General features: G+C 39.4%; 1 protein-coding gene across 1 annotated transcript; it reads left to right on the top strand.

Annotated features, from left to right (window-relative positions):
* Positions 1–26,531, top strand: LOC104277063 (the record flags this gene model as incomplete). Its single annotated transcript, XM_009873594.1, has 6 exons — positions 1–386; positions 6,913–7,057; positions 11,720–11,789; positions 11,996–12,111; positions 18,443–18,532; positions 26,441–26,531. Coding segments are annotated over exons 1-6 (898 nt in total), but the record flags the coding sequence as incomplete, so codon positions are not given.
* Positions 26,532–27,184: the final 653 nt, after the last annotated feature.

The following is a 27,184-nucleotide window of genomic DNA, read 5'->3' on the forward strand; positions in this document are numbered from 1 at the left end:
ATGTGTGCAACAGAGTCTGACTTCCCTCAAGATGAGGACCCGTTTCCCTGGGCAACTGGAAGGTCAAAAGGAGACATCGCTTTTCACCCTTCTCCAGTTGTGTTTAGAAAGAATGAGCTGGCAATAGTGTTTTGGTACAAGCCTGATTTTATGAACCTGCACTTGAGTTCCCCAAGCTCTCCTCTCAGTCTGGCAGCTCAGGACTGGGAGAGTACTGGTACGGTATGGGAGCTGGGCGGGAAGGCACAGAGGCTGCCGGCAAGGCAAACCTCCAAGCTCAGGTGGCCCCTGAGCAGCCTCCGAGGGCTTATGTGTTCCTACTTCATTCCACGTAGCTTGTGGCAACGACTCCTGTTAGCGCCCACTCATGTCACCGCTTTGCGAAAGTAAGTTGTTGTGAGGTGTGTCGAGAAGTTAAGATGTTAGTAACTTGTCATTTATATGAAATAAAGGTCTCGGGGGAATGGTAGATATTGGTGCAGTGCAAAGATTGATTCACCACTGCAGAACATAGTGAAGTGAATCACTTTGGTGTGATAAACTTTTGAAAGAAACCCAGTGCAATTTGTCTGCTGTGACACGGCGCACGTGGACACGATTTACCATGGCTCACCTCATGAGAAATTTCAATGCTCAGCTATCTCCAGCCATATATGTCTTTTATACTGTACAGCAAAGTCCTCTGCATTATTATAGCAGAAATTAAGTGATACCTGCTAAGCCTGAGGGATGCAGCTTTCGAATTGAGACAGATGCCTAATTTTAGACTCTTACGTTCAACTGTGGTGTGAGGCAGTAAAAATAGATACATTAGGTATGTAGGCTTTGTGCTCTTTCATTTTTAGATATTGCAAAAGATACATTTGCATGTGTCTTAATTTTTGGACTGTCTGTGTTTGGCCATCATTCTGAAGGTGAAAATGAAGTCCTTCATGACTCTGGTTTGTTGGGGTAACTGCTGGAGTTCTGGTGTGCTGCAAATTTGACTCTGGGGCAATCTGGAAGGAATTTAGTATGGGGAGATTGCACGTTCAGTGCTGATCCTGATCGTCCCCCATCTCTTGCCCAATCTATGAAAAATAAAATAAATAAATTAAACCTGAGGTCTGTTACCATTTTTAGAAATCAGTTATCAACTACCAGAACCCAAACTGCTATTTGGGTTCATAAATTAGAAGCTCTGTGTAGACATTTGCCTTGCATATGTATAGTAATTGCCAAGTCACAACCAAATCTGAATTTTATATCAACCTTAGCTAACTCAGTCTGCAATTTAAAGCTAATATGTGTGTTTGCATTTTAAAGTGAGATACATATATTGACCAAAATCCTAAAAAGTCAAATAGGTAGGAAAAGCTAAGGCATCAAAGGGCAGATTTGAATGCACCTATAAATTTTGATTCCAAGTATTTGACCTGTAAATTGTACATTCTCATGATCTGATTTTAAATTTTTCTGCTTAAATATGTTTTAATTTGAATATCTTAAGATTTTTAGTGTATTTAGTTCTTGACAAAAAATCAGGACAACTTATATTATTTGTTACATTTGAAAATGCAAGTGGTATTTATCTTTTTTTTTTTTACATGTTTTTTACATTTCTTTAAACCTGTGTGAGTTTTATACACTTTCCTCTTCTTATGTTTGGGTTTTGGTAGGTATTGGGCCATGGAGTTTTACAGTACTCTTCCATGCCCTTTCCTTCTGCTTACATAATATGTCCAGATACTTTATGTAAGGGTGATTGTTAATTGAGAAGTTTTTTCTCCTGGTACTCTACCATCAGACTGTTCTTGCTAAGAAGAGATTCTATTCATAGCTAAACATTTGACTCTAATTATTTCAAACTATTTACCTCAGGCTTACAGCATATCCTTTTTTCTCAGTTTTAGTTGTGTTAGATAAAGTAGGCTCAAATGTCAGGGATTTTGACATTACAATTATGAGGAAGCCTGTCTTCTCAGGGGAAAAATACTCTTTAATCTTTGTTCTGTCAGTCTGAATTTATGCTATGAAGAGATTTGGGATAAAACAGGGAAATTATTTTGTTCTTCTGTTCATTTCATTTCTGCCACATACTAGTTGTCATCTTCCCTATTACAATGAGTTCTTCAATGTAGGACTAGGAAATCATAGAGTTTATGCTAGTTTGATTTTTAAATATAAAATAAGCTACCAGTGATTTGGTTGAATCTGTATTTGTGTACATAACTAGATGCAAAGACAACTATTTTGGATGACTTTGAACTGTCTTGTGGTTGTGATGATTTTACTTCTGAAACTTGTGGATTGTCATGAAGAGTGATCCCATCCCGTTTCGTAACGCTACTTGGGAATCTGAGGGCACGCGTGAGGATGGATCTCATGAATACTTATAAATATCTAAAGGATGGGTATCAGGAAGCTGGGGCCAGACTCTCCTCAGTGATGTCCAGAGAATGGGTAAGGGACAGTGGTCACAAACTGGAAAACAGTTGTTTAACCAAAACATAAGGAAATACTTCTTTATTCTGAGGGTGTCGGAGCGCTGGAACACGCTGCCCGGAGAGGTTGTAGAGTCTTCATCTCTGGAGACTTTCTAAACCTGCCTGGACGTGTTCTTGTGTGATCTACTCTAGGTGATCCTGCTCTGGCAGGGAGGTTTGACTAGATAATCTTCAGAGATCCCTTCCAGCCCCTAGCGTTCTGTGATTCTTTTTGTTTAAGTAAACATAGTGCATAATCCTGAGCGAGCTGCAGGTAAACGGATTCATTCACACCTGGTGGTGGTGTGCAGACATTAGAGTGATCGTTAACAGTGGCTGTTTTTTGAGACTGATGCAAGTTTACTGTGTTCAGGTCTGGAGCCAGATTAGCTGCGGCTAGTTGAGATGCATGTTCTCTTGTGCAGTGTAAGAAGGTAATGGTTCCTTTGCCTCACCTCCAAAGTCTGTTGTGCTAAAATTCTAAATACTTACTGAAAACAACATATGGAGGAGCTTTCAAAAGTTGTTGCACAATCACAGGGCATGGCATATAGAGGTTTCTTAATCATCCCCTTTCCCATGCGTGTCAGCTCACAACACTGATTTTATCCATACTTGATACAAACACTCGTACGTGCGATACAAAATAAAAGATACAATCAACTCCTTATTGGAGTCTTTGGCATTTAGAAGCAAAGTTCCTATTAAAAGAGCTTTAGCTAGAGGAGCACTACAAAATGCCATGAGGTTGCCTGGTTCTGGCTGGTATGTGGTGCACAGAGGATGACATTTCCAGAATGTGCTTAATATGTACCAAGGCACCATAGCTGCTATTTGAGGGAGGATGGGAGGGATGGAATGTGGTCATTATGTATTTTCCACTACAGAAGAGTGATAAAGTAAGCAATAGCTACATTAAATGTGTGTTACTTTTTCCTTTTAAGGAAATTATAAAAATCTGCAGGGAAAAAATCTTCAGAGGTGCCAAAGGCTTCTAAGGGAGACTCTCTCCTAATCAAACAGGTAGAATACTTCTTTCACTCTTGTGCTGGAAGGCGTGCTCAGATTTTGCATAACACCAAGATGCCAGATGTTCAGAAAAAGTCCTCAGTTCAAATCTCAGCTTATAAATAATCTCCTTTCACATGCTCTCTCTCTATGTTTGAAATACATGCAGTTTTGGGTTTTTTTAAAAATGTTAACTACTGGTGTTTTATGATAAAAGTTATTTAGATACTGTGGCTTTCTGAAGTCATCGGTGGTTATAATTGTGACCTCTTCCATGCCATCGAACTGCAGTGTAATCAAAAGCAAGTCAATTGCAGAAAGATCCAGTGAATTATCTAGGCACTGAAAGTAAGATTTATTCAGAACTAGGTGCCAAAATCTGAAAATCATGTTCACGATAAGTCCCACTTTTATTTGTCATGAAGACTGAAACAGTTAAGTTATACAGATGCCTTTTTCTTTTTTTTTAGTGCTCCTCAGATAGCATCTCTTAAAAATATGATTTAGCAGTTTGTTTTCAGCAGAGAGAATCGCCATAGACACACCTTCAACAGGAGTGAGTACTGTTGTACGGCAGGATGGGATTTAAGGTATGCATCTACTTTCAGTGGGCTACATTCTGGCAATTCAAAGCTGGCAGGCTCGTGGGTTTCTGTGAACACCCTTCTGCAGCACCAAGCTCCTCTGAAAGCCAAGAGCTCCTGCTTCTGATCGATGTGCTTTTGTTGAATCTAGTCTGGGACTGTTGTTTAAATAAGCGTAAGTGAACTCAAATTGCCCCTGCGTATTTGGTATTGTGGAACCTTATTTTCACTGAAATCAAGCTTTTGCTCAGATTGGACATTCCAGGTATTATGGATATTTCGCAGAACTTTGCTGTACATCATGCCCCTTCTCTAAACAATAATCACCACCTGAATCACCCTCTGAATGAGAAGTTGCGAAACTATACACATCACCCTCTGGGTAATGTTAGACTGGTGTGCACAAAGTGGTTTGCAATGTTCTGCTCTGTCTCTGGAGACGTTCAAAACCCACCTGGGCGCCACTTGTGCAACCTGCTCTAGGTGAACCTGCCCTGGCAGGGCAGTTGGTCTAGATGATCTCCAGAGATCTCTTTCCAAGCCCTGCTGTTCTGTGAAATTGCCATCTGAGACTCTGAGGAAGACTGTGAGGGTGACAGAGCACTGGCACAGGCTGCCCAAAGAGGTTATGGAGTCTCCTTCTCTGGAGACATTGAAAACTCGTCTGGATGTGCTCCTGTGTGGCCTGTACTAGGTGATCCTGCTCTGGCAGGGAGATTGGACTAGATGATGTTTCGAGGTCCCTTCCAAACCCTGACATTCAGTGATTCTGTGACTGTAAGCAAAAGCGCATAATGCCGCTGTAGGATTAAATCCTTCCCATCTTAGTCCTCTCTGCAGCATCTATGGAAGTTGCAGGCAGGTGGACACTGAAAACAGAACTAGTCTGGTTAAACATGTGATACTGCTCATGTGCTGACAAGTGTCTCATTTTCTTTAAAGGATTGTGAGGCTTTTGTATTTTGGGGGGTTTTGGTTTGTTGGGGGTTGTTTTGTTTTGTTTTTTTTATAATTGCAATAACATTGTTAAGAGTTATTCAGAATAACAGGGAATGTTGCCATCATTTGGGCTGCTGGTTTACCGAGAAAGTATATGCTCAGAACATTTCATTAACTTTTTCTCCGTATGAAAGGTTTCTAGCTTTTGCTGTAAAATAAGTGTGGTGATTACTGCTGTTTACGGCAGTGGAACTATCAAGATTTTTCTTCAGATGGCCTGCCTGCAGTGAAAGTTATTTAATTCATTATAAAACTCTGGAAAATTAGGCAACTAATTTCTTACAGCCTAAATATTTCCAAGGGTTTTTTTTATGCTCAAATACAAAAAATAGTCAAGTATGCACAGAATGAAAGACTCTACAGCTGTATTTCTACTGACATAGATATTATTAGCTCACAAGGTAACTATATTTCCTTGTAAGTTTTTGTTGATTCTGATTCTTCCAGAGAAAGCTTTCTCTTAATTCAGGAGTCAGTTAGCTTCTCAGCTGATTTAAAGACATAGAGCCTTTGCAGTCAGCATCAGAACTAGACTTTTATACATGTAGCTAGTGCCACTGAATGAGCTATAACCACTCGTGTTCATAACAGTTCATCAATCTAGGCCATAAGGCTAAAAGCTAGCATGAAAGCAGAAACTTCACAATTCACTTAAAATGGTATGATTTGCTCCTGCATAATCCGCATGGGTTGCTAATACAGTCTTTACAAAAAGGAAATAATATGTCAGTAAATGTATTTTTTTTTTAAGTTCTCTGTTTTGATTCAGTGGAATGGTTTGTAGAAAAAAATAAAATTGTATTACATATTCTCAATATTCTCCAGAGCTCAGTCTCTTGGCAATGGTTTTCTTCACTGAACCCCAGTAAAATAGATAGCTGCAGAATATCCAAGTGAGCTCTCTGCTTCAATAAAATGGATTGCATTGTGATTTTATGGTTTGATGCTGAGCTCGAACAGCAGACTTCAGACTTGTGCAATTATGTATTGAGTAGATAGTCTAACCAAAGAGCTTATGAGCTGTAGCAATAATATGATCATTACCTAAAAACTGTATGTGACCTAAAGATATTTTTTAAAACATAGTACCTAAAGGTAAAACTCTTTTTTTTTTTTTTTAATAGATCTAGACCAAAAGCAACTGAAGTATTTTACTTTCTGTCCTATTCATATTCCATATGCTGTAGGCGAGTGAAATCCTGATCCGTTAAATGTGAATAAAAAGGTTTATCTTCTGTGAAGAAAAATAAATACTTGAAATTCTTATGGCAGGATATCTGAAAAATCTGAGAAAGTTGTCATCACCTAGTGCGAGTTCCTTGTTTGTATCCTGTCTTGACCCTGCTTCTTGCAAAACAGGGTAAATAGGCTCTGTGATCTGAGGTACTATCTGTAGAAGCTCAAAGGACTGGTAGTGCCATCAGGCAGATTTTTAGATTGAGGAAGAGTTTAAACAACTTCCCATAAGATGCCTACAGCAATGCTGCAGGAGTCAGCTTGCACAGGGTTACGCCTTGACGTCAGAAGCTGTGTCTGGTAGCTGCTTCTGGACATTCGGTGATGCAAGCTCCACACTTTCACCACAAAATTATATCCTGACTTTTTAAACAAACAGATGAGAAATACATCCTAGGGTACTATTTATTCTAATAAGTGCTCTAGTAGTACCCAGCTAACAAAGACGCTCTTGTCCCACAGAGCATGCAGTGCTCGCTATAAAAGTAGTCAGAAAGAAATAGCAAAATGGAGATAGAAGTACATGTTGTGAGGGTAGCACAGCTGAGTATATGAAGTTTATGTGTTCTTAAGTGAAGTGTTCATGTCTTGAATGTTTTCTTTCTCCTCTCTTCCTCCAGGAGAGGGAAGGAATGTTCTCCGCTATTCTACCGTTTTTATCCTTCTTTCCAGTTGCTATTGCCTGTGCTTGAAGCTGATGCTTTTCCAGACCTGAATACTCCACCTTCTCCACAAAGTGCCCCAGTGCACATCAGCGTTGTTGAAGTAACAGCAAGGAAGGGAGCATCACTCTGCAAATCACACCTCGTCTCTTTGAACAGAGAAGGGAGGGGGGTTGAGAAGTCTGAGGAGCCAAGAGTGTGCTGGCAGACTTGGGATAGGAAATCAGATGAGAATACTTGAGTTCATACCACCAATAACCAGCTGTGTTGCCTTACTGCCACTGAAGCAGAAGTGCCAGATCTGCTCGCGAGTTGGCTCCTCAGCTGCTCCCATTATCAGCTACAGCCAATTATCATATTAAGGAAATCTCTTTGCTAGGAGTTTGATGTTGTTACCAGCTGACCTGCAAGCGGGTCTTCTGATGGCGTGTTTGCTTTTACCTCGAGTTATTTTTGCTATGGCCCTATTTACTCTGCTGATGCAGCTAAGATGTGATTAAATAATATCTATTTACTTTTTCTTTGGTATAGTACAGATGTCATAAGCAAGAAATAAAAACCTAAATGAGGAGTGTCCACCTTCTTGCGGTGAAAACCTATGCACATTTTGAGTTACTCAGGTGTGGCTGCCATGCAGGACTGTTTTGCTGCGTGACCTACCATGCTAGCACATCTGTAGTAGAGTGTGTTGCACTGGAAGAGACAGAGGCTGCTAGGAAAGCTGACACTGGTCCCACAGATAATCTGTGAGCTGGCATTTGCTTGCCTAGATTGGCCTGTTGCTGAATTAGAAAATTCACCTCTCAGGAGAACCTGTAACCTGCTGCCAGTAAATCGGAGCTTCCTCTGGCCATGACGCTCTGGGATGTGTGTTGTGCCTGCTGAGCGTGTGAACAGCTTGGTGCATGGCAGGGAGGGAACTGGGTTACCAGCCTTCCCACAAAAAGGAGTCTTAACAGCATCCCGTTTCCTTTATTTGAGACCTCACTGAATTGAGTTTGAGAGCACTGCTGTGTGAAAGACTTCTATTAAGAGGAACTTTTTATTGTGAACTGGGCTGTGAAGCAAGCAAAACATGGCTAAAATCACACATTTTAATATTCTATGCCCAAGTGATGTTTGCAATGCTGATAAATCTGCATTTTAAATGTTTTGGCTTGTTGTGTTGCTCTTTTAACTTTTTATTGTTGTGGGTTTTTTTCTTTTTAAAAAGCAGCAGCTCTTCAAATGAATAGGTTCCTCGCTTGCTTTGTTGTGGCAGACAGGATAGGTCTTTCAAGCTGATACATAGGTAGAACATATGTATACTGTGGCATTTGGAGATCTGTGAGTAAAATATCTTTAATGTTAGGTACGTCAGCTTCTGAAGCTGAAAATTGCCACCCAAGCACATCCTGGCCCGCTTCCCTGGTGCTGGCTAGTGAGTGCCCTGCCGTGGGGAACGCCACCCTCCCTGGTGCTGTGCACACCCCAGGGACAGCACCGTCCTTCTCAAGAAGACTAGGAGTCTCATAGGCCACTCTCTTCTCTTCATTGCTCCAAAAGGCGCACAAGGGACACACGCACAATCTTGTTTCTGCATTACTGTCCCTGGTAACTCACTCAAGTGCTTGCCTTCACCCTCCGTCCTCAGATCTCTTCCGCACCAGCAGTCTGAGAAGCAGCCAGGGACTGCACAGTCTCTGCAGCAGGGAATTCTGCAAAGTTATCTACAAATACTGGGAAGGAGTTGGAGGTTTTCTGGAGACCATGAATCATAGAATAGAATCATAGAATGGCCTAGGCTGCAAGGGACCTTAGAGATCATCTAGTCCAACCTCCCTGTTTTGGCCAGAGACACCACCTCTCGACTAGACCTGGCAACACATGAAGAGGAGTACTGTGTCATTTCTTTCTGCAGCTATAATACACTTTGGGTGTTCTGGTTCACCTAAAAGCATCAGGCTGCTAGAAACTGAAGGCTTGCCACGAGGGGATTCTTCTTCGTATCCAGAAGCAGGTGAATTCTTCATACATCATCTCAAAGGGAAAAGGGCAATGTTTCTGCAGGATTCAAAGCTCTGTTAGCCCTCTGTTATGTAAGGTCTCTGAAACTTTCCCGAAACACAGTAATAAAGCAAAAATGCTTCGTTCTCAGAAGGAGGGCTGTGTGGCTGCCCACAGAGTAGTGTCTCCTGTGAGATCTGAAGAAGCCTCTAGAGAATGCAGGCTGAAAGTTGCCTTTCTTACCTGGTTGTAATAGTAGTTGTAAGTTTGTAGCTCTCAGTTCATAGCTCTGAATGTCTAATATGTGAATAGCTGTTTGCTGGCCTTTCATGAACTGTATAAGCCTTTTCTTGAGATTACTGAAATGGGCAGTGCTGAAGTAAATGATGATGCAGTTAAAGCTGCTGAATCCTCTTAGGCTGAGCCATCTGAGCAAACAAAACAGTTTTCAGATTTTCTCACTCCTTGCTTTGCTTCGAAATAAAATATCTATTTTTTTGTGATTAATGTTGGATGAATTATAAATAGAAGATTTATTTTTTTCTTTTTTATAATTTTTTACAATAGTATGACTATATGCTTGAGTAAAAAAATTTTGATCTGTTCCATGTAAACACATAATTCTTACAGTAAAACAAAAAGTTGTACACAGAAATTGCTTACAGTAACAATGAGCAAGTGTTCCTCTGGGATTAAAAAGTGAACTAGATCCAATCGTAGTGAAATAAAAAATAATACAGATTAACTGTTACATTTGGCAGACGCAATCATACATGGTTTTTTAAGGGAATGATCCTTTATATTTGTTTTTACTTATGCAATGGTCACAAGTGAATGCTTTGAATTGTGGGTCTGATTACACTGAGATTTTGACTGTACACTGAAGTGGAAATTTCTAAAAGTTGCTATAAATTTTATATTTCAAACCCTGTTTCTTGTCAAGGGCAGATTTTGTTTTCCTCTTGTTCTTATTTTCTTACATTTAAAAAAAAGCGCAGAGAACGTTAAGGGCCTTTTGGTTTGATGTTTTGTTTTATTGGGCCTTTTCCCTTCCTCTAAAACAGGGTTAGCCAGAATATGCATCGTGGAGCCTTCACTTGAAATTAAAGAAAACAGTATTTATGGACCTAGTGCGCAACACTGCTGGGAAAGTGTGCACTTGAAAAAATGAAGCTTTAACTCCATAAGTGAGAGTAGGAAGATTATTTTTTTATTTCATTGGAATTTTTGCACCTGGACTGTGAGATCAGTCCCTCTGACTCCTACCTTGCACTGAGTAGTGTGTGGTTCCAAGAGTGTCAGGGTTATAAATCCTCCTGGAACTTCAAGGAGAAAATTACTCCTACAGCAAAATTTTGTTTGAATTTCTTGGATACTACCCAGAATATACTTTTCAAATGACTTGTTACAAACAACGTTCAGTTAAAATTTATTGTGCGTGGCCTTTTTTTTTAATTAGATCAAATAAGTAATATTCTTTTTACTGTATGCTGGATGATCCCTTGTTCACATATTTACTGAATATCTAAGTTTGCCAATACTTCTTGCCTTGAAAAGGAAATTTGATCAACAGTGCAGTTGCATTTTAACAGAAGGAACATTCATGCAGTTTTATGTGGGGTTTTTGGCTGATGTTCCTTGGCTGGTGTTCCAATTCAAGGCATTACCCATCCAGTATCACAGGTGAACTGAGAGGTGGGCAAGTTCTCCAGAGGTGCTCACAAAGATGTTCTCTAAGGATTGATAAAAAATTCAGCATACTAAATGATGTGAATCAAGATCTGAGTATTAGTTAGATCTTCCTGTTAAAACTCTCAGATGGTCCAAACTAGGGAGGTGATCATAAGTGGGTAAATTCCAAATAGTGCTTTGCTTTTTGGTGGATGGAGCCTCTTCAAAGAAGAGCGTGTTTAACTTCTAGAAACAGGGAGTAGTTATTGGTGCTGCCTGAAACGTACTGCTTGGAAAAACTAAGCTTCATTAAATAATGAAAATACTTATTAAGGATAATTAAACAACTATATGGGTTCTTCAGTTCGGAGTTGAAATGGTTTAATTAATTTCTCATTTTATATTTGAAATAGAACTAGTTGAGTTATTTCATTTTAAAATGGGCTTTGATTACTGCTTCAGCGTCTTGTGTTGTAGTCATACTCTCAAAAGGTTATTTCACTAGTAGGCAATTGCCTTTCATGGACAGGAAATTGCAAGGTTAAAGAGTGTCTTTAATAAAAAACCCCTCAAATACATAGCAAAACCTGCTGACTGGAAGCTGAAGACCGGTTTAAAGACACCTGTCAACCTCCTGGGTTTTTGTTTGTTCTTGATGGTTAAAATCATGGCAGATTGGGATTTTCTTCTTGATCTAATCCAGGAAAATTTACCATTTTAGATTGAATGTTAATGAGTGTCTTGCTGAAGCATGTCTTATTCACTAGATATGTGAAGTTAAATGGTGGGTTTGTGTGTGTCTATGATGTAAATATATTAATGTATGGATCTTGTGAATGTAAGTCAGCTACCGGGGATGGAGTTCTAGGGCTGAGGCACAAGAACAGCATAGCTTTCTTAAGTCTTCATTAGATAATACTCACTGCTTTGTTGATAAATCAGGTGTATGTGTGATGGGTACTGATGCAGTGATGGGTGTTTTTCTGTTAATGGTGCTAACTTGCTGGCAGTTTTCCTAGTAAATAGCTAATTACTGCATTGGATCTCATCACTGCCTAAGGCGATGAAAATAATAAAGTAACACTACCTTTTTTTTTGCTTTTTTTAGGTAATAATCTACGGGGATTTGCCAAAAAATAAAGAAAATGTAATATATTTATCAAATCATCAGTGTACAGGTTTGTATTTCCTTTTGTCTTAGATTTTAAAAAAAAACAATCTGCTTGTCTGCTTACTGTGTCTCTTTCCAGCCTTGTCCTAACGAGCAAAAACTTGTAGTTCAGAAACCTTTAATGATATTTATGTGTACAAGATGTGCTTTTTGTTTCTTCAGTGGCAATTAAAAACTAATTTAACTGAACATTTTGGGCTTTTGTCTTGGCAGTTGATTGGATTATTGCGGACATGCTGGCAATTAGGCAGAACGCTCTCGGGCATGTCCGGTATGTCTTGAAAGATGGATTAAAATGGCTTCCACTCTATGGGTGGTATTTTTCACAGGTAAGCTCATTCACTTGTTTCTTGCTCTTTGTGGGTCAAATACGTAAGATGTACTCTCCTTTCGTTTATCGTAGGTGCTGGGAAGATGTAATTCCGAGCTGACGTTTGTGTCTTTGAATGTGAAAATAGCTGGTTTCACTCAGTGTAGTTAGATGCGTAACTTAGTTGAGAGGGAGTTATTGAAGAGTCAGTGTACTTTTCTAAGTGAATACTTCTTATGGGTGCTGTTTATTAGTAGAATTAAAACTCTAGAATCTGTTAGAAGCGTTTCAGAATATTCTAGAACTTTGCTCTTTTTACAGTCCAAATCCCCACTTAGCAGTAGGTATAATCATAGAATTATCGAACTGCTTCAGCTGGAAGAGACCTTCAAGAACATTGAGTCCAACCTTTGTCCTAGCCCTATCAACACCACTAAACCATGTCCCTCAGCACAACATCCACACATCTCTTAAACACCTCCAGGGATGGCGACTCAAGCACCTCCTTGGGCAGCCTGTTCCAATGGCTGACAACCCTCTCAGTAAAGAAATTCTTCCTAATACCCAACCTGAACATCCCCTGGTGCAACTTCAGGCTGTTTCATCTTGTTCTATCACTCACCACTAGGGAGAACAGACCAACCTCTGCCCCGCTACAACCTCCCTTCAGGTAGCTGTAGAGAGTGATAAGGTCTCCCCTCAGTCTCCTCCAGGCTAAACAGCTTCTGATTCCTCAGCCTTTCCTCGTAAGACTTATGTTCTAAGCCCTTTACCAGCTTGGCAGCCCATCTCTGTACCCTCTCCAGCACCTCAATGTCCCTCTTGTAGTGAGAGGCCCAAAACTGGACACAGTACTTGAGATGAGGCCTCGCCAAAGCCGAGCACAGGGGCATGATCACGTCCCTGCTCCTGCTGACAACACCATTCCTGACACAGGCCAGGATGCCGTTGGCCTTCTTGGCCACCTGGGCACACTGCTGGCTCAGCAGACTTGTTTTTTAAATGTATGGGATTTTTTCTATTGTATAACAAATTAGGAGTAAATTTGCGTTGCTATGGTGTACTTATTTATTTTTCAGTTGTTTGATTTTAGCACAATATAAAAGATGAAAATTGGACCTTAGTATATTATGGAGGGAAAGCAGATCCCAGCATCTGTGAAAGTGGTGATGATTTTGCTTTCAACCTCAGTTAGGCAAAAAGCTGAGTCTAACAATATTCCTGTTACTACCTTTTGCTTTCTCCTCTTCCTCCATAATGCTCATCCGGTTTCTTTTAGTTTGAAAGCTCAACCTGATGTGACTCAACATTGCACAGTTACAGAAGAAGCAATGGACTATGGTCCACTTTAATCTAAAACGGTGGAGAACAGTGTAGATGGCTTTACCTCCCTAAAACCCTCTTTGAATTTCCCATGTCTATTTTTTACTTTTTCTGAAAGCAATACTACTTCTATATACAAATGAAATAAATGTAGAGGGGAATGTTTTTGGAAGTACTGGTATGTTATATGAGCTGTTCATCAACAGATGGGTGCTTAGTTGCTGCAGTAGAAATTATTTAAGTTTTCGGTAACTGTTCCAAAGTGCCTGTTCGCTAAGACTGTTTTCCTTTTGCTTCTGTCTTTGATCTTTACCTGTTCCCTGAACATCACAGAATCACAGAATGTTAGGGATTGGAAGGGACCTCGAAAGATCATCTAGTCCAACCCCCCACATCTAGTCCAATCCCCCAAATTAATCTACTTTCTGCATCCCACACACTCGCTGATGCCTAGACACACACACAAAAAAAAGCAAATAACTCTTGGAAAAGTAGTTCTAATACAATTAGACAGTTTGGTTGAATCGACAGTCAGGCCTGTCGCAAGAGGATGGGGGATATTGAGAGAAATACTCACTGGGTGTGATATGAACTACGTATTAGTTTGCAAAGGAATATATGAAGAGCAGGCAACTACAGACGTACATTTGGATAGGAGGCTTCACTCTCTCCCACATTCTTGGTTCCACATTCTTCTCTCACTACTTGCACTCTTGCATCCTTAAGTCAAGTCAGGTCAGTTGATTGCTAGAAGCGGTGAAAGGGAGAAAGTTGTGAGTATACAGCCACAGGTTGGAAGAGGGGAAGAGGTAGGATAGCCCTTGTGTGGCTGTTGACACTGAAACTTTGCCTTTAAGAGGCTCATGCAAGTTGGAGTGGGTTTAGAAGAGCATTGGGTAAGGGGATGTACAGACCCATGAACTGCCTAATTAATACACTGAAAAATAGGAAGTGCCTTAACCAGTGACCTTTCCCAGCAAACGGTCATTGCCTTCTAGCTTGAGTGTAGGTACCTAATTTGGACAGAGGTCCAGTGTTTTGGATCACGTCACATAAGATGCCTGTCACTAGCGTGTGGACTGTCTCACCATTTTATCGTAGAGCACAGGCAGTGATGAGGTTCCTACCGTCTGTTCAGTGTGTAAGAGCTTAGTGTGTCCCCTGAGATACTGGGAGATCCAGGTTTGATGTTTTCAGCTTGATGGTTGAAAATATTTGCTGTCTTCTGGATGAGTGCTTTAGACAGCAAGTGGGCCGTAAATCTAGGCTGGAGCCTGGATAATGGCCATCTTTTCTTACGAAATCGCGGTGTTTGAAAAAGTATATGCTGCAAAGAAAATAAGAAAACTGTTCACAATGTCTTTTTATTGTTGGGTTTGCTGTCCCAATCCCCTAAATAAGTATGGGCTGTCACACCCTGTCATATATTTCTGAGGATATCTGTTGGGAGAAAATGGACTGCTCTGTTGTCTAATGCTTATCTCCATTAGTGATGCTGGTTCTCTACTTTTTTCTTCTAATAAAGTGACCAGTCTGCTTCATGGGAAATATTTTGCCCTTTGTCTTTGCCCGTAGTCATTACACTGATGGTGATTTAAGTCTGCTTTAATTAAAATACAGACAGGATATGTATTCCATCCGCTGTCACTGGGTGTCCAGAAATGATTTTTTTCAAGATTTTGGAAAATTACAATTGCTATCTGGAATATCCGGTCCTCAGTTTCCTGACTGCTGTATTGACTGTCAAAAGCAGGTTCCTGTGGAAATTAATCTGAATGTAGCCTACATTTTTAATCAAAACATATATATTAAATAAAATCTGTTCCATTTTGGATTCCTCAGAACATAAAACTTGTACAAGTTTTAATGGGTGATGATTATATGTTTTTTGTTATATGTATATTTAATTTAGTGATGCAAATGAAAGGCAGCTTACTAACGGTGATGATGCGTGTGTTTTTAAATGAATGAGACGGGATGCAGCAGGACTGCAGTGCAAGCTAATAGGTATTTTTATTGTTTTTATCACACCAAACAGTGCAAAAACATAAAACACTTCCTGCCCTTCCTGTTGATGTTCTGTCAATGATGTCACTTACACTCCACTAAAAGTTTCCAGAGCCACGTAGTTACGCCATGCTCACGGAATTCATATTCCCTACCTCAGGTAAACATCCTGTTTGGAAGTAAACGTGGTCTGGATGTCCAGGAGAGCGAAATTCAGGCACAAAGGAAGTATATTTGTAAACAGTATCCATTGTTGACTGAGAGAGGGGCTTTTAAAGTACAGCGGAAAAAAATTATAACCTTAAAAACAGTACTTCCAGAAATCTGTTTCGCAAAGCATTCATATATTTGATCTCTTACTGAAAAGGAAATGCAATACAAATTGGGGAATTTGAATTATATACAATTGCATAACTAGCATTCTTCTTTGGAGGCAGCTGTCTTAATAGCAAGAAAATAAAAGAACCACTTAAATTAACCTGTTATGTTCCAGGTTTGATTTATTAGGTAGAGCTATTTCTTTTCATAAAACTGGCTTTACTATTTTTGGGTGGATCTGACATTTTTTTTGCCCTGTCTTTCTCCACCCAAATGCAACTAGCTTCTGTTCATCTTATACCACCTGGTGAGGCTGGGATGTAATTTTGGTAAATATTTTTGACATGCCAAAGTTTGCACAACCTTTTCATATGGGAAGTATGTCTTTGTCTTTTCTGTTATTTGGCATCAGTTGTGCACCCTTTTGGGTTTTACTCCATTTTAGCCAAATAGTCAGTGGCATCTTGCCTTTCTTCAGCTTTGTAACCCTGTGCTATAGGGGAGCTGATATTTTTATGTGGTTGGATAGTGTACAGCGAATGGTGACCTTGCAATATGTAATCGTGTTCTCATATTTACTTGAGAAGTCCAAATCTATTTCTGAGCATTAAAAAGTCTGAGGTGGAGACACCAGAGCTATCTTTGGTGTTTCAGTGTCCATTTGCAAACAATACAGTAGTTACTCGATTTCTCCAAATTAAACAAGGATAAGGCAGTTCGGTATTTTCCCAGTTTACTGTAACTGGATAGTACTTTGATAAATAAGGCAAGACTTTGATTCTAGCCTTCCCTCATTTATCAAAACTTGATCTAGCTGAGCTCACATAGAACACTGATGTACTGATTATAGGGAAGTCTTGTATAGGAGGTGCATTATTTTGTATACCAAACTAAGTTTGCCTGTCCTGAAAGCAGTTGTTATGGAGAGTGTCACCATGCAGAATAAGACTTCTGCTTCCCTTTAATGGCACCAGATCTTAAAAACAATCTTACATGTGGAGTACGTACATAACACGTGGCTCTCTGTTGGCTGCACAGCTGATGGAACATTTTTCTGCTCGTGCTGTTATCTGTCCGGGACTGATGACCTGCTTGTGAGGTGATGCTGGAGCACGATTGACTGGGGGATTCAGTTTTTGGGTTTAGTCACCTGCCAGCCACGGTAACACAGCAAGACAGGATATTAAACATAGGATTAACGTACAATGGGCTTTATCTTCCTTTCCACTGCAGCTTTTGGAGAAAAAATTAAAAGCCATGTAAAATCCTACTAGCTAAGCAGCTGCATGGCCATCTCTCCATGCCTTGAAAAACAAAGACCGAGAGCACTTCGCATAAAGGCATCTTCTGCCTGCTCCCTGCTAACCTCTCAGATTTTATTCCTGTCCATGCCACACACATAATGGCTCACACACACCACCACACCTGTTTTTGCAGTGTGCTGTATCTTCCCCTGAAATATGACATTTGAATGAGGGTCGGTTCATAGTAGATTCAGTTGTACTGTCACCTTTCTGTTAAGAGTGTGTGAAACCATGAATGCACAGAAACTTATCCGACAAATCTGAATGTCAGTAGCCAAGGTGGGCAGGAAAGTGTATTACCAAGTTAGGGAATCAGTTAGGAAAACAATGTACCTGAAAAACTAAATTCTGTTCATTTGGAAGCTATATAATTTTTTACTTTTTTCAGAATTCGTCCCTGCCCATGACAGGGAGGTTGGATTAAATGATTTCTAAGGTCCCTTCCAACCTAGACCATTCTATGATTCTATGATTCATTTTGGAGCATGTATGTTTACATCCTTTTGTAGCTACACTGTAGATAAAACTATGGAACAGGCAAATGATGAGGGAAATTGTGTTGCCAGGTCTAGTCGAGAGGTGGCGTCCCTGCCCCAAACAGGGAGGTTGGACTAGATGATCTCCAAGGTCCCTTCCAGCCTATGCCATTCTATGATTCTATGATTCTTTGTGTGTACCTTGCCATAGTCCTTTTACTGATTTTTTTCTGATAAATTGTTTTGAAGAAGTTATAAAATGATTCTTTTCCAGGGAAATAATGTTTTTCAGTAAAACTACTTTTATAAAATCCTTTCCTTTCTAAAGATTTTGTGTTACTTATTCAGTATCTTGGTATACTATTAAAAATTTGATTCTGTAATAAGGTGCATGGAAGTTTTCAAGACCTATGCTAGTTAGTTTTGTGCTGTTCATAAATTTTGTAAGTTTAGGTATGATGTTTGTAATTCTAGTATTTGGAGTAATCACTATTTAAAAGTGGACACATAAAACTGAAAACATTGACCTATAAGTACTTGTAACTTCAGTTGTATGATTTTTTTCCCTTGAGACACAAGTGAAGCTGCTTGTTGATGTTGTCAGGAATAGATAGATCCTTGGGGTCGGTTCTAATGCCATCGTCAATTATTTAATATCTTTACGCAAAACATTTCAAGTGTCTTATGCTTTTTTTTCTTTTAGATCTGATCTTTGTTTAAACAGATTTTGTGTACTTAAATATGTGCAAATGTAAAACTACTTTCAGTGCTTTCATCCTAGAATAAAATGTCTTGTGGGCAATTTGCAGCATGAGTCATAAAGGTGACTTGTCATTGCTCTCTCGTTTGTTCCTCTGTCAACTATTCTACGTTGCTTAAATATTTAATAGTTTTTCTTCTTTTTTCTTTTTTTCTCTGCTAGCACGGAGGAGTCTATGTAAAAAGAAGTGCCAAATTCAACGAAAGAGAAATGAGAGAGAAGTTGCGGGCCCAGATAAAAGCTGAGACTCCGGTAAGATTATACTTTCCTTTCTCATTTCTTTGATTTTTATTTTTTTTTAATGGCAAAGGCTTGTTGAAGAATTGAGCCATGTCTGATAGCTATAAACTAGAAGATGATAATCATGGATTTGTTTACTTTCTGTATTTTTACAGTTACTTTCTGAGTTACTTTCTGTGATTAGATTGATACCTCTAATTAAACTTAGGAAAATTTGACTAGTCCTTTATGAATTATATTAACTTTGTGATTTTGTACATAGAGAGTGGGGGGCGATTTAAACTAAATCTTAGAATATGAGATGTAGCACTTTCCTTGAGAAACTGCTGTTTAGTGTTCCCTGTATTTCAAAAGACAACGTTTTGACTACTATATGCTTGTCAGAGACTGATATTCCTGACTTCTGAAAGTCAAACACCATTTTTAACAGATCTCAGTTAGTCCTGCCCCTCTGCTCTGCCCTGGCGAGGCCACATCTGGAATATTGTGTCCAGTTCTGGGCCCCTCAGCTCAAGAGAGACAGGGAACTGCTTGAGAGAGTCCAGCGCAGAGCCACAAAGATGATGAAGGGAGTGGAACATCTCCCTTATGAGGAGAGGCTGAAGGGGCTGGGTCTCTTTAGCTTGGAGAAGAGGAGGCTGAGGGGTGACCTCATTAATGTTTATAAATATGTAAAGGGGAGTGTCAGAAGGACAGAGCCAGCCTCTTTTCAGCGATGTCCAATGACAAGACAAGGGGCAGTGGGCACAAGCTGGAACATAGGAGGTTCCACAACAACATTAGGAAAAACTTTTTCCCTGTGAGGGTGACAGAGCACTGGGACAGACTGCCTAGAGAAGTCGTGGTGTCTTCTTCTCTGGAGACATTCAAAACCCACCTGGATGCGTTCCTGTGTGACCTACTGTAGGTGATCCTGCTCTGACAGGGGATTTGGACTACCTGATCTCTAGGGCTCCCTTCCAACCCCTAACATTCTGTGATTCTGTGATCCCAATGATCAGTCATTATTAATGGCAGTGACATCTTAGAACTGAGTAACTTTGCTATTCCTGGAGGAGAAAAAACAAACAAATAAACAAACAAAGAGAAGAGCTCTTGATAATTTTCTATTTGAAGAATGATTGTTAGTGCCAAATGACTTTTCTCATGACTTCCCTGTATGGCTTGTGGCTCGGTAGTTAGAATCACCGTACTTTGCTTCCATTACTTTCTGTGCTTGGGTAAAAGGAGTGCACTGATTGTTCTGACCTCCATAATAGTTGTCTTTTTTTTTTCCTTTGGAGATAGGGTGTTTATGTTTGTGCATGTGTCTGTGGTGAAAAAGTAAATTGGTTTTATGCTTACTGGGAGGCTTAAGTAAAGTGTCCCTGTTTAAGTTTCAAACTGCTTTTGCCTTGAACTAAGATTTGGCATGAACAGGGCAGGAGCGGGTTGTTTTAAATAAGAAAGCTGATCTGTTTCCGGTTTTTAGCATATAAATGACAAAGACTAGAAACATTACAACTAGACTTAGGCTGTCCAGTGTCTAATCTAATGATGTCCACATGGAGAAAATGCTTCTATTCAGTAGTGGTAACTTGTGCCCGCCTTACCAGGGAGGGTCTTGGGATGTGACAAGGTTGCATCACGTCGAGTTATTTTCTGTATGTCAGTGGTAAAGATTCTACTTTCTCTAAAACTTGCGTTGTAATGGAACAAGCGAAGACTAATTGCAGAATGTATGAAATGTATTTGTAGTCATCCCCCTAAGCAATTGCTCCCCCTGCAGAGTGCTGATTAAATTCGTTTAAGTTAGCCTGGATGAAATATCCTCGCAGGGTGTTTTCATGCTGAGGCGCATAGATTTCATGTGAGCCAAAGAGGCAGCTTCTGGTTGAGTCTGGCTTTCTGGCTCCCCCTAAAATGCTGGAGTTTGTGTAATAATAAGGTTTTGATGGAGTTAACAGTCTGGATTTGAACTGCATTAAATTAGTCTCCTTTATAGAAACATGGATTTATTTATTTTTTTTGTACAATCTTCGAATATGTGCCTAGAAACTCATCTAATTCTGCATGTCTTTGGAAACCTGCAGATGATGTTCAGTGTGGCTGCAGTGCTATAAATTGACTGGACAAGCTAGTGTGTGATTTTAGTCCTACTGGAATCTAAGGGGAGGTTTAAACAAAGTTTTTCTTTAATGCTACATCTACTGTGGGTTGTGCATTCCATAGTGGATATCTACATGTGATTAATAAATGAAATAATTCCAGAAGGCCTTTTTTTTTTTTCCTGAAATCATCTTTCTTCTCCCTCCTCAGCTGTACGTGGATTAAAAGCCTATAGCAAATTTATTTAAGAAAATGCCAAATGAACTTAGTACCGCTGGGGTACATTTCTATTTTGATGTAATTTGGCTATCCAGGAGTTTGGTAGTGTTGGAAATGGGCACAGACATGGTTACCAGGCAGTTGTTGACATTTTCCTCTTATTATCTGGGTTAGCAGTATAGAAAAGAAATAAATTTAACTGTTGCAGAAATGTATTCTGGTTTAAATTTCTTTCTGTCAAACTACATAGGGAGTGACGCTTACGTTTTACAAACCAAGGCTGTCAAAAACCTACTTACTGAGACAAATGTTTGCATCTGCTGGGGTAAAAGACACAGACCATTGAGTTGTCGTTTGAGGGAAGACTAAATTTTGTATAATCCACTTTATCTGAGAATTTAAATGTAACCTACAATTACTGCTGGGAGAAGAATGTGATAACCTGTGTCCTTACTGCATTATTCATGAAGAAACTTCACAATTCTGAAACTTAGTGTGACATTCGCAAGCAACCATATTGCTTTTAAAATGAAGACATTTTAATCAGTAAACCAAGTATGCCTTGAACTCAGATTCATGCAAAAATAATTAGTTTACTACTCTGGAATTTTTATTAGAATTTATGCACTGGATGCTACAAGCTCAGAGTAGGCTTTTCCTCAGTTTAGTGAGCAGCTGGTGGTGCTTAGTCATTTTGCAAGTACGTAGTGGAGTTCTTGCTTTAATGTGGTGCTAGAGCAAAGCTTGCCTTTCAGCTGCTAAGGAGAGAATTGTATGCCAATAGAGAGGAGACGGACGGGAATATGTGTTAAGGGTCACTTTGTTATTTACAATTTCTCTTCGCATACAGTTAAAACAAAAGAATCCAGATGATGTATGTTCAGTCTGGCTGGAGCCGTCCCTGTTCCCATTAACAAACTGAAGACGTGTAGGAAGGCAGAACCAGTCTTCTGTTCTTGTTAGTGTAGCAACTCCTTTACTGTCATACTGTGCCTTTTATTTTTTCCCCTCCCATCTTATGAAATGTAAATTGGAGATGGAATGCAAACAGGAAAAATAAGGCGGCCTCTTAAGTAGAACTGGATCTGATGTGCCTTGTTTTGTATAGGGACAGTGGGCTGCATGATGCTCCTTGCTCGCTTTATCTTACGGCTTCTGCCCACCTCAAACAGCCCCTTTTCCTACTCTGCTGCTCCCACCTGGTCTGTTCTTCCTCTCAGATGCAGCACAGCTCGATCAGACACGGACAAATCTCTGCTGCTGGGCTGAAATGCAGTTGAGCCTGTGTATTCTTAGTGGGGATCTTGAACCAATAAATGTTATGTATTTCTGGGGAGTACTTTGCTTCTCTGGCTCTCACTGAAGTATACACTCAAATGGTTTGTTATTCGTCCTTTTGTTGGCAAAACTGACTTGAAACAATGTGATTTTGTTTAAAACTCCATAAAATCTGACTGTTAACGAATTGCAGTTTTAGGTCTTGTGAGAGCAGAGATTGTCACATGGTTTGAAGGGCACTTGTGCTAATGTTGTTTTAATGGAACACATAACAAGATAAATGTACTTCTCAATGTAACAATATATTGGTCTGACACTTGATGTACTCAATCTGCTTGTTTTATTAATACAGTTAACTCTTCTGAACAACAAGCTATTCAATTCCATAATTGAAAATGTAACATTTATTTTTATCATGCATCAAGAGTACGAAATCTGCATTCTGAAATGTGGGATTTAACCCAGTTGTTTTTGTCGTTCATTGAGTCACAGAATAAATCTTTGTCATATGAAGCAGTGCCAATCAAACAATAAAAACCTGGAGGAGATGTACGTTAATGCCACTGCTGTAAGACTTAATGTAATTATTTTGTCATGTTAGCAATTTGCAAATTAGCAACTACAACTTCTTTTTAAATCCTGGATGTCCTTGCCTGCTTTCCTCACATCACTTTTTGTATTTCATTCCAATTATAGCAGATATGCTTTCTCAGTTATCTTGTTCAGTGTTAATGTTTTTCATCCAATTCATCAAAGGCATATCTTTTAGATAGTGGTCTAAGTGCATTCAGATTTGAATCTGTCTAGTTGTCAGGATGCAACGGTAATAATATTAAATCTAAGCAAATGCATTCTTTAATGTAATTTTGAACTTTATAAATAAAAATATTTGTTTTCTTCTTGTTACCCACCTGAGAACAGCACAGTAAACACAAGATACTTTTAGTCAGTAGTCACCACTTCTTGGCACCCTGTATTCTTCTACAGAGTGGCAGCTGCACTCCACAGGACACCCTCCAAAGCCATGTCCTTGACCAGGTTTTCTCTTTATCACCTCTTCTCGCTGTATGTTTATGATATCTGGGCTTTTTTCCATACTCCTGGGACTCATGCTGCTTTGTGCCCCCTTCCCCTGCTCCACCCATACCAGCTCCCTTTGTGGCACTCTTGATCTATCTCAGGGACTTCCATGGCTGCCCTGCTCCCCTGCTCTGGAAGCACAGCCCCTCTTGGTGCCATTGCTGTTTCTTTTTGCCTGGAAGACCTTGACAACAGAGCTGCTATTGGGGTGAAGGCAGTTACCATCATCTGTTTTGTGGTTTACCATCATTTGTGGATTATGGCAAGTACACTGACAGTATGCTAGGGTTACTTTCTGGGTAACCGCTGCCTCTTTTCTGGTTTTCTGGCTCCAGCAAGAATCAGCAGGCTTCTGCTAAATGAATCTTGATCCATTCCTTGAAGTTTTCAAATTGACGAGAGATAGTGAGTGTATTAAGACCCACCTGTTACACAGGAACGGGCATGAAAGTACCATGTAACTGAGCATAGGGACCTACTCTGCTTGGGTTGATGTTGGTATATCAGTGAATTGAGGACTGTGGTAATGCAAAATTAAAATTTTCTATGTCATTTTGCACACGAGGACTGTGTCTTGCAACCACTGTAATAAAGTGCGTAACTTCTATGTGGCTAAATGCCCTAGATGAAAAATCTGTATTAAAATTTGCCTTAGCTGCAGCTAATGTTTCTAGGCAATTAAAATCCTTCTACATCTCAACAGTTCTTAATCCATGTTCAGGGGAGCTTATTTAGTTATTAAAATCTTAGAGATTTGTGGTTCTTAACAGTCTTTGGAAATGGCGCTTAAGGATTTAGCTTTAGCCTGTAGTGGAAGAAAAGGCAGTCATAGGAGCAGATTTGGTAGACTGAATTGCATGGTCAGAATAGCTTTGTCTCGTGTGGGACTGTACACGAGTATAACTAGGATATCTGTTTACATTCATGAATTTTACTCATGGAAAGTAATCCTAGTGAGCTACATACTAGGCTTATATATGCTGAATTTAAAGCAAAGGCCATTTCTTTGTCTTATTGCTATGCTTTCAATTCAGAGATATTCAGATTCTGGTCAAGAAATCTCTTTTTGTGTGTTTTAGAGGTTGACGAGAATAATTAAAATATCATTTTAACTCCTGCTTTGTATTACACACATAGGATTGGAGCAAGTTGATGCTATCCTCTGCTGTGTAATCAGCTTTTGGTGGGTGCTTATCTACTTTGAAGACCTGAAATGTTGTTACATGCTTTTCAGTACTGACCGCTGCACAAAGAGGGATATTCCGATGCCATGTACTTCACTTTCTTTACTTTGTCAACTATTACCTATTACAGCCTCTGTATTTCCTTTTGGAGCTGAACATTTTATTCAGAGTAGAGGAGAGTAACCTCGTCTTGAAGTACCATTTTAAGAATCCAAATTATGTGATTTGAATATAAGCATGTTTATGAAAAGCAAAAAAAAAATGCATCTAGATTTGAATCTTATGCCCTTTCCAGCTAACTCTGGAAAGTTTTACTTACTTGCTTAAATATCTCATAGATGTTTGCATGGCTGGGGGAAGTGTGGACTGCAGCTGGGTCTAAGGATTCCTGTACTTGTCCCTGTGCTTCAGCTACTGTCATGTTACAAAAAAGTAAGCACCTTCCCTCTTAAACCCTTTTTTTTTTCCCTCTTTCCCCACCAAATCTCTATACATCTTGGGTTTCTGCCGGTCCTTGAGCATTCTAGGACTTTACCTGCCTCTGCAATCTGCCAGTTCTCCTGCTCCTCAAACATGCCGTGACAAGTACAGCCTTTCCTCTAGCTCTCTTTACTTCACTGCCAGTGGGTTTACCTTTTTTAATCTTCTTTTTCTCCTGTCGGATTCTAGACTATGTGCTCAGTTCTTCTCTTTCTCAGTCTTATGCTGGCTTCACTGGTTGGCACCCACAGTCCTTGATATCTTCCCTCTGCATCTCAGCACATCTTTCAGCCTTCCTCACTGTGGGGTGATTTTGGAGAGGTCACTTGCTGGGCCTTACCCTTCTACTTTCAGCCTTCTCCGAAGCTGTTCTGCAATCATTAGGTCCAATACCAGCACGATCTGATGTTTTGTGGGCCAGAAGCACAAAGTTATATTCCTGTGTGTCTTTTTCTGAGTTTTTATTTAACTTTATATCTTTTCACGATGTGCATTCTCGCTTGTCAGCGTCTTCCTCTACTCAGAGGTAATCCTTCTTGGACTGTTTTGTAAACCCTCTATCTCTTTTTCTTTCAGATGTTTCTTGAGACTCATTTCTGCAAAGATAACGAACTAAGTAGTTAGCCTAGGCACAGTAGGCATGATTTTACTGTCAGTGTGTTACGTTTGACTCCATTCTAGTTACTATTTGTGACTGTAGCCTTTTGTTCTGCAGAAGGGCCCCCAATATGGAATTTTCACTGCTTAATTGATGTTTTGCATTGACTTTGTACATAGGAGATTGTGCAAGACACACTAAAAAAAAGAGAGGTGGAAACCTCTGTTCAGTTTCACAAGCAAATAGAAAATTCATCAAAATTGACTGCTGATATTTGGGTACATAATTTTACACTCAGATATGCATGTACTTAGGCAACCTTTACCTGTATAATGATTTGAGAAATCAGTTGCTGCTGGATAGGCAAGCAAGTTAATTTTCTTGGGAAATCTAACTTTGCAAAGTGCATGCTTGAAGGAATGTGACTTTAAAGTTCAAATTATGCTTAACTAAGTTCATAATACATTTAATATCTAATACAGTGAGATTCATAAAGGTACATGTAGCTGATCTGTCATAATTTGAGTTATTAGTGTTTCTGATTGTGGATGGAATTAAATGTATATTTCAGTATAAAGAAAGACTAGATCCAAGATCAGTGTTAAAGGAAAAAAATATAATTTAGGTCATCTGTGACATATTTGACTCTTTTCAAAATCTCCTCCTACCCACTAAACAAAACAGATACTCTTGCTGACATCAGCTGCTCCTGACTTGCTCACTTTCATGGATACATGTTGTCTCCTTTCCTAAATCACCTGGGCAACTTTCTGTGGTGTACATTCAAAGAAAATTATTTTGAACTTTGAACAGTAAGTTTTGTAGAGCTGAGAAATTTTAGCTCAAGTGATGATTTACTTTGGATTCTTAGAGTAATCGATGGTGTGGAGTAAATACAGTATGGACCTATCAAGTGATAATAATTTCTGTAAAAGCAATCAGTTTACATTCATTGTAAGAGCTTGTATATTTTGTTTCTTTTTCATCCCACAGATGTATTTAGTGATTTTCCCAGAGGGGACTCGTTACAATCCAGAAATACCAAAAGTCATTGCAGATAGTCAATCATTTGCTGAAAAAGAAGGTAAGTAAAAACAGTTTTGAAATCTTTATTTTGTTGTGATGTTAATGTATGTTATAGAAAATTGTTACATAATACGAAGATGATCTCACCTTAACTGGACTACTTAGCCTGCCTGATTGATACTTAAGGGTCTGAATAGCATAGAAACCAGTTTTTCTGTTACCACAGAGTAAGATGAGACATCTAATGCATTTCACATTCTATAAGAGTATTCATTCTCGAGAAAACTCTCTTTAGTTTCTGGCTATATCTGTGTATTTATGGGCATGTCTTTTCTTGCTCCTTTAGGGACATAAGAATTACCTATGCTAGATCAGGGCATTGTTCTGTCTAAGCTGACACTATAATTCCAGTTACAATTGTTACTCAGTGTAAAGAATATTTTGCATAGAAATTGTCATGCCTTAAAAGTCTTCCATCACTTAATTTTTAATTACTGTTGGTACTATCATGACTTTTTGGTTTTGTTCGTCTTTCAGTCTCACCCTTCTTTAGTTGAACTTTATTCTGTAGTTGCTTTGGTTGTTGGCATTGTCTCTGCAACCACAGATGGAATTGCTTTATCTTTGAAAAGGGAAAAAAACCAAAGCACCTCAAGGTTTTTCATTTTTTCTCACATCATATGCACAATACACGTAAACTTGCAAGTCCAA

This window comes from Apaloderma vittatum, unplaced genomic scaffold (genome assembly GCF_000703405.1).
Source record: "Apaloderma vittatum isolate BGI_N311 unplaced genomic scaffold, ASM70340v1 scaffold27437, whole genome shotgun sequence".
Taxonomy (NCBI): Eukaryota; Metazoa; Chordata; class Aves; order Trogoniformes; family Trogonidae; genus Apaloderma; species Apaloderma vittatum.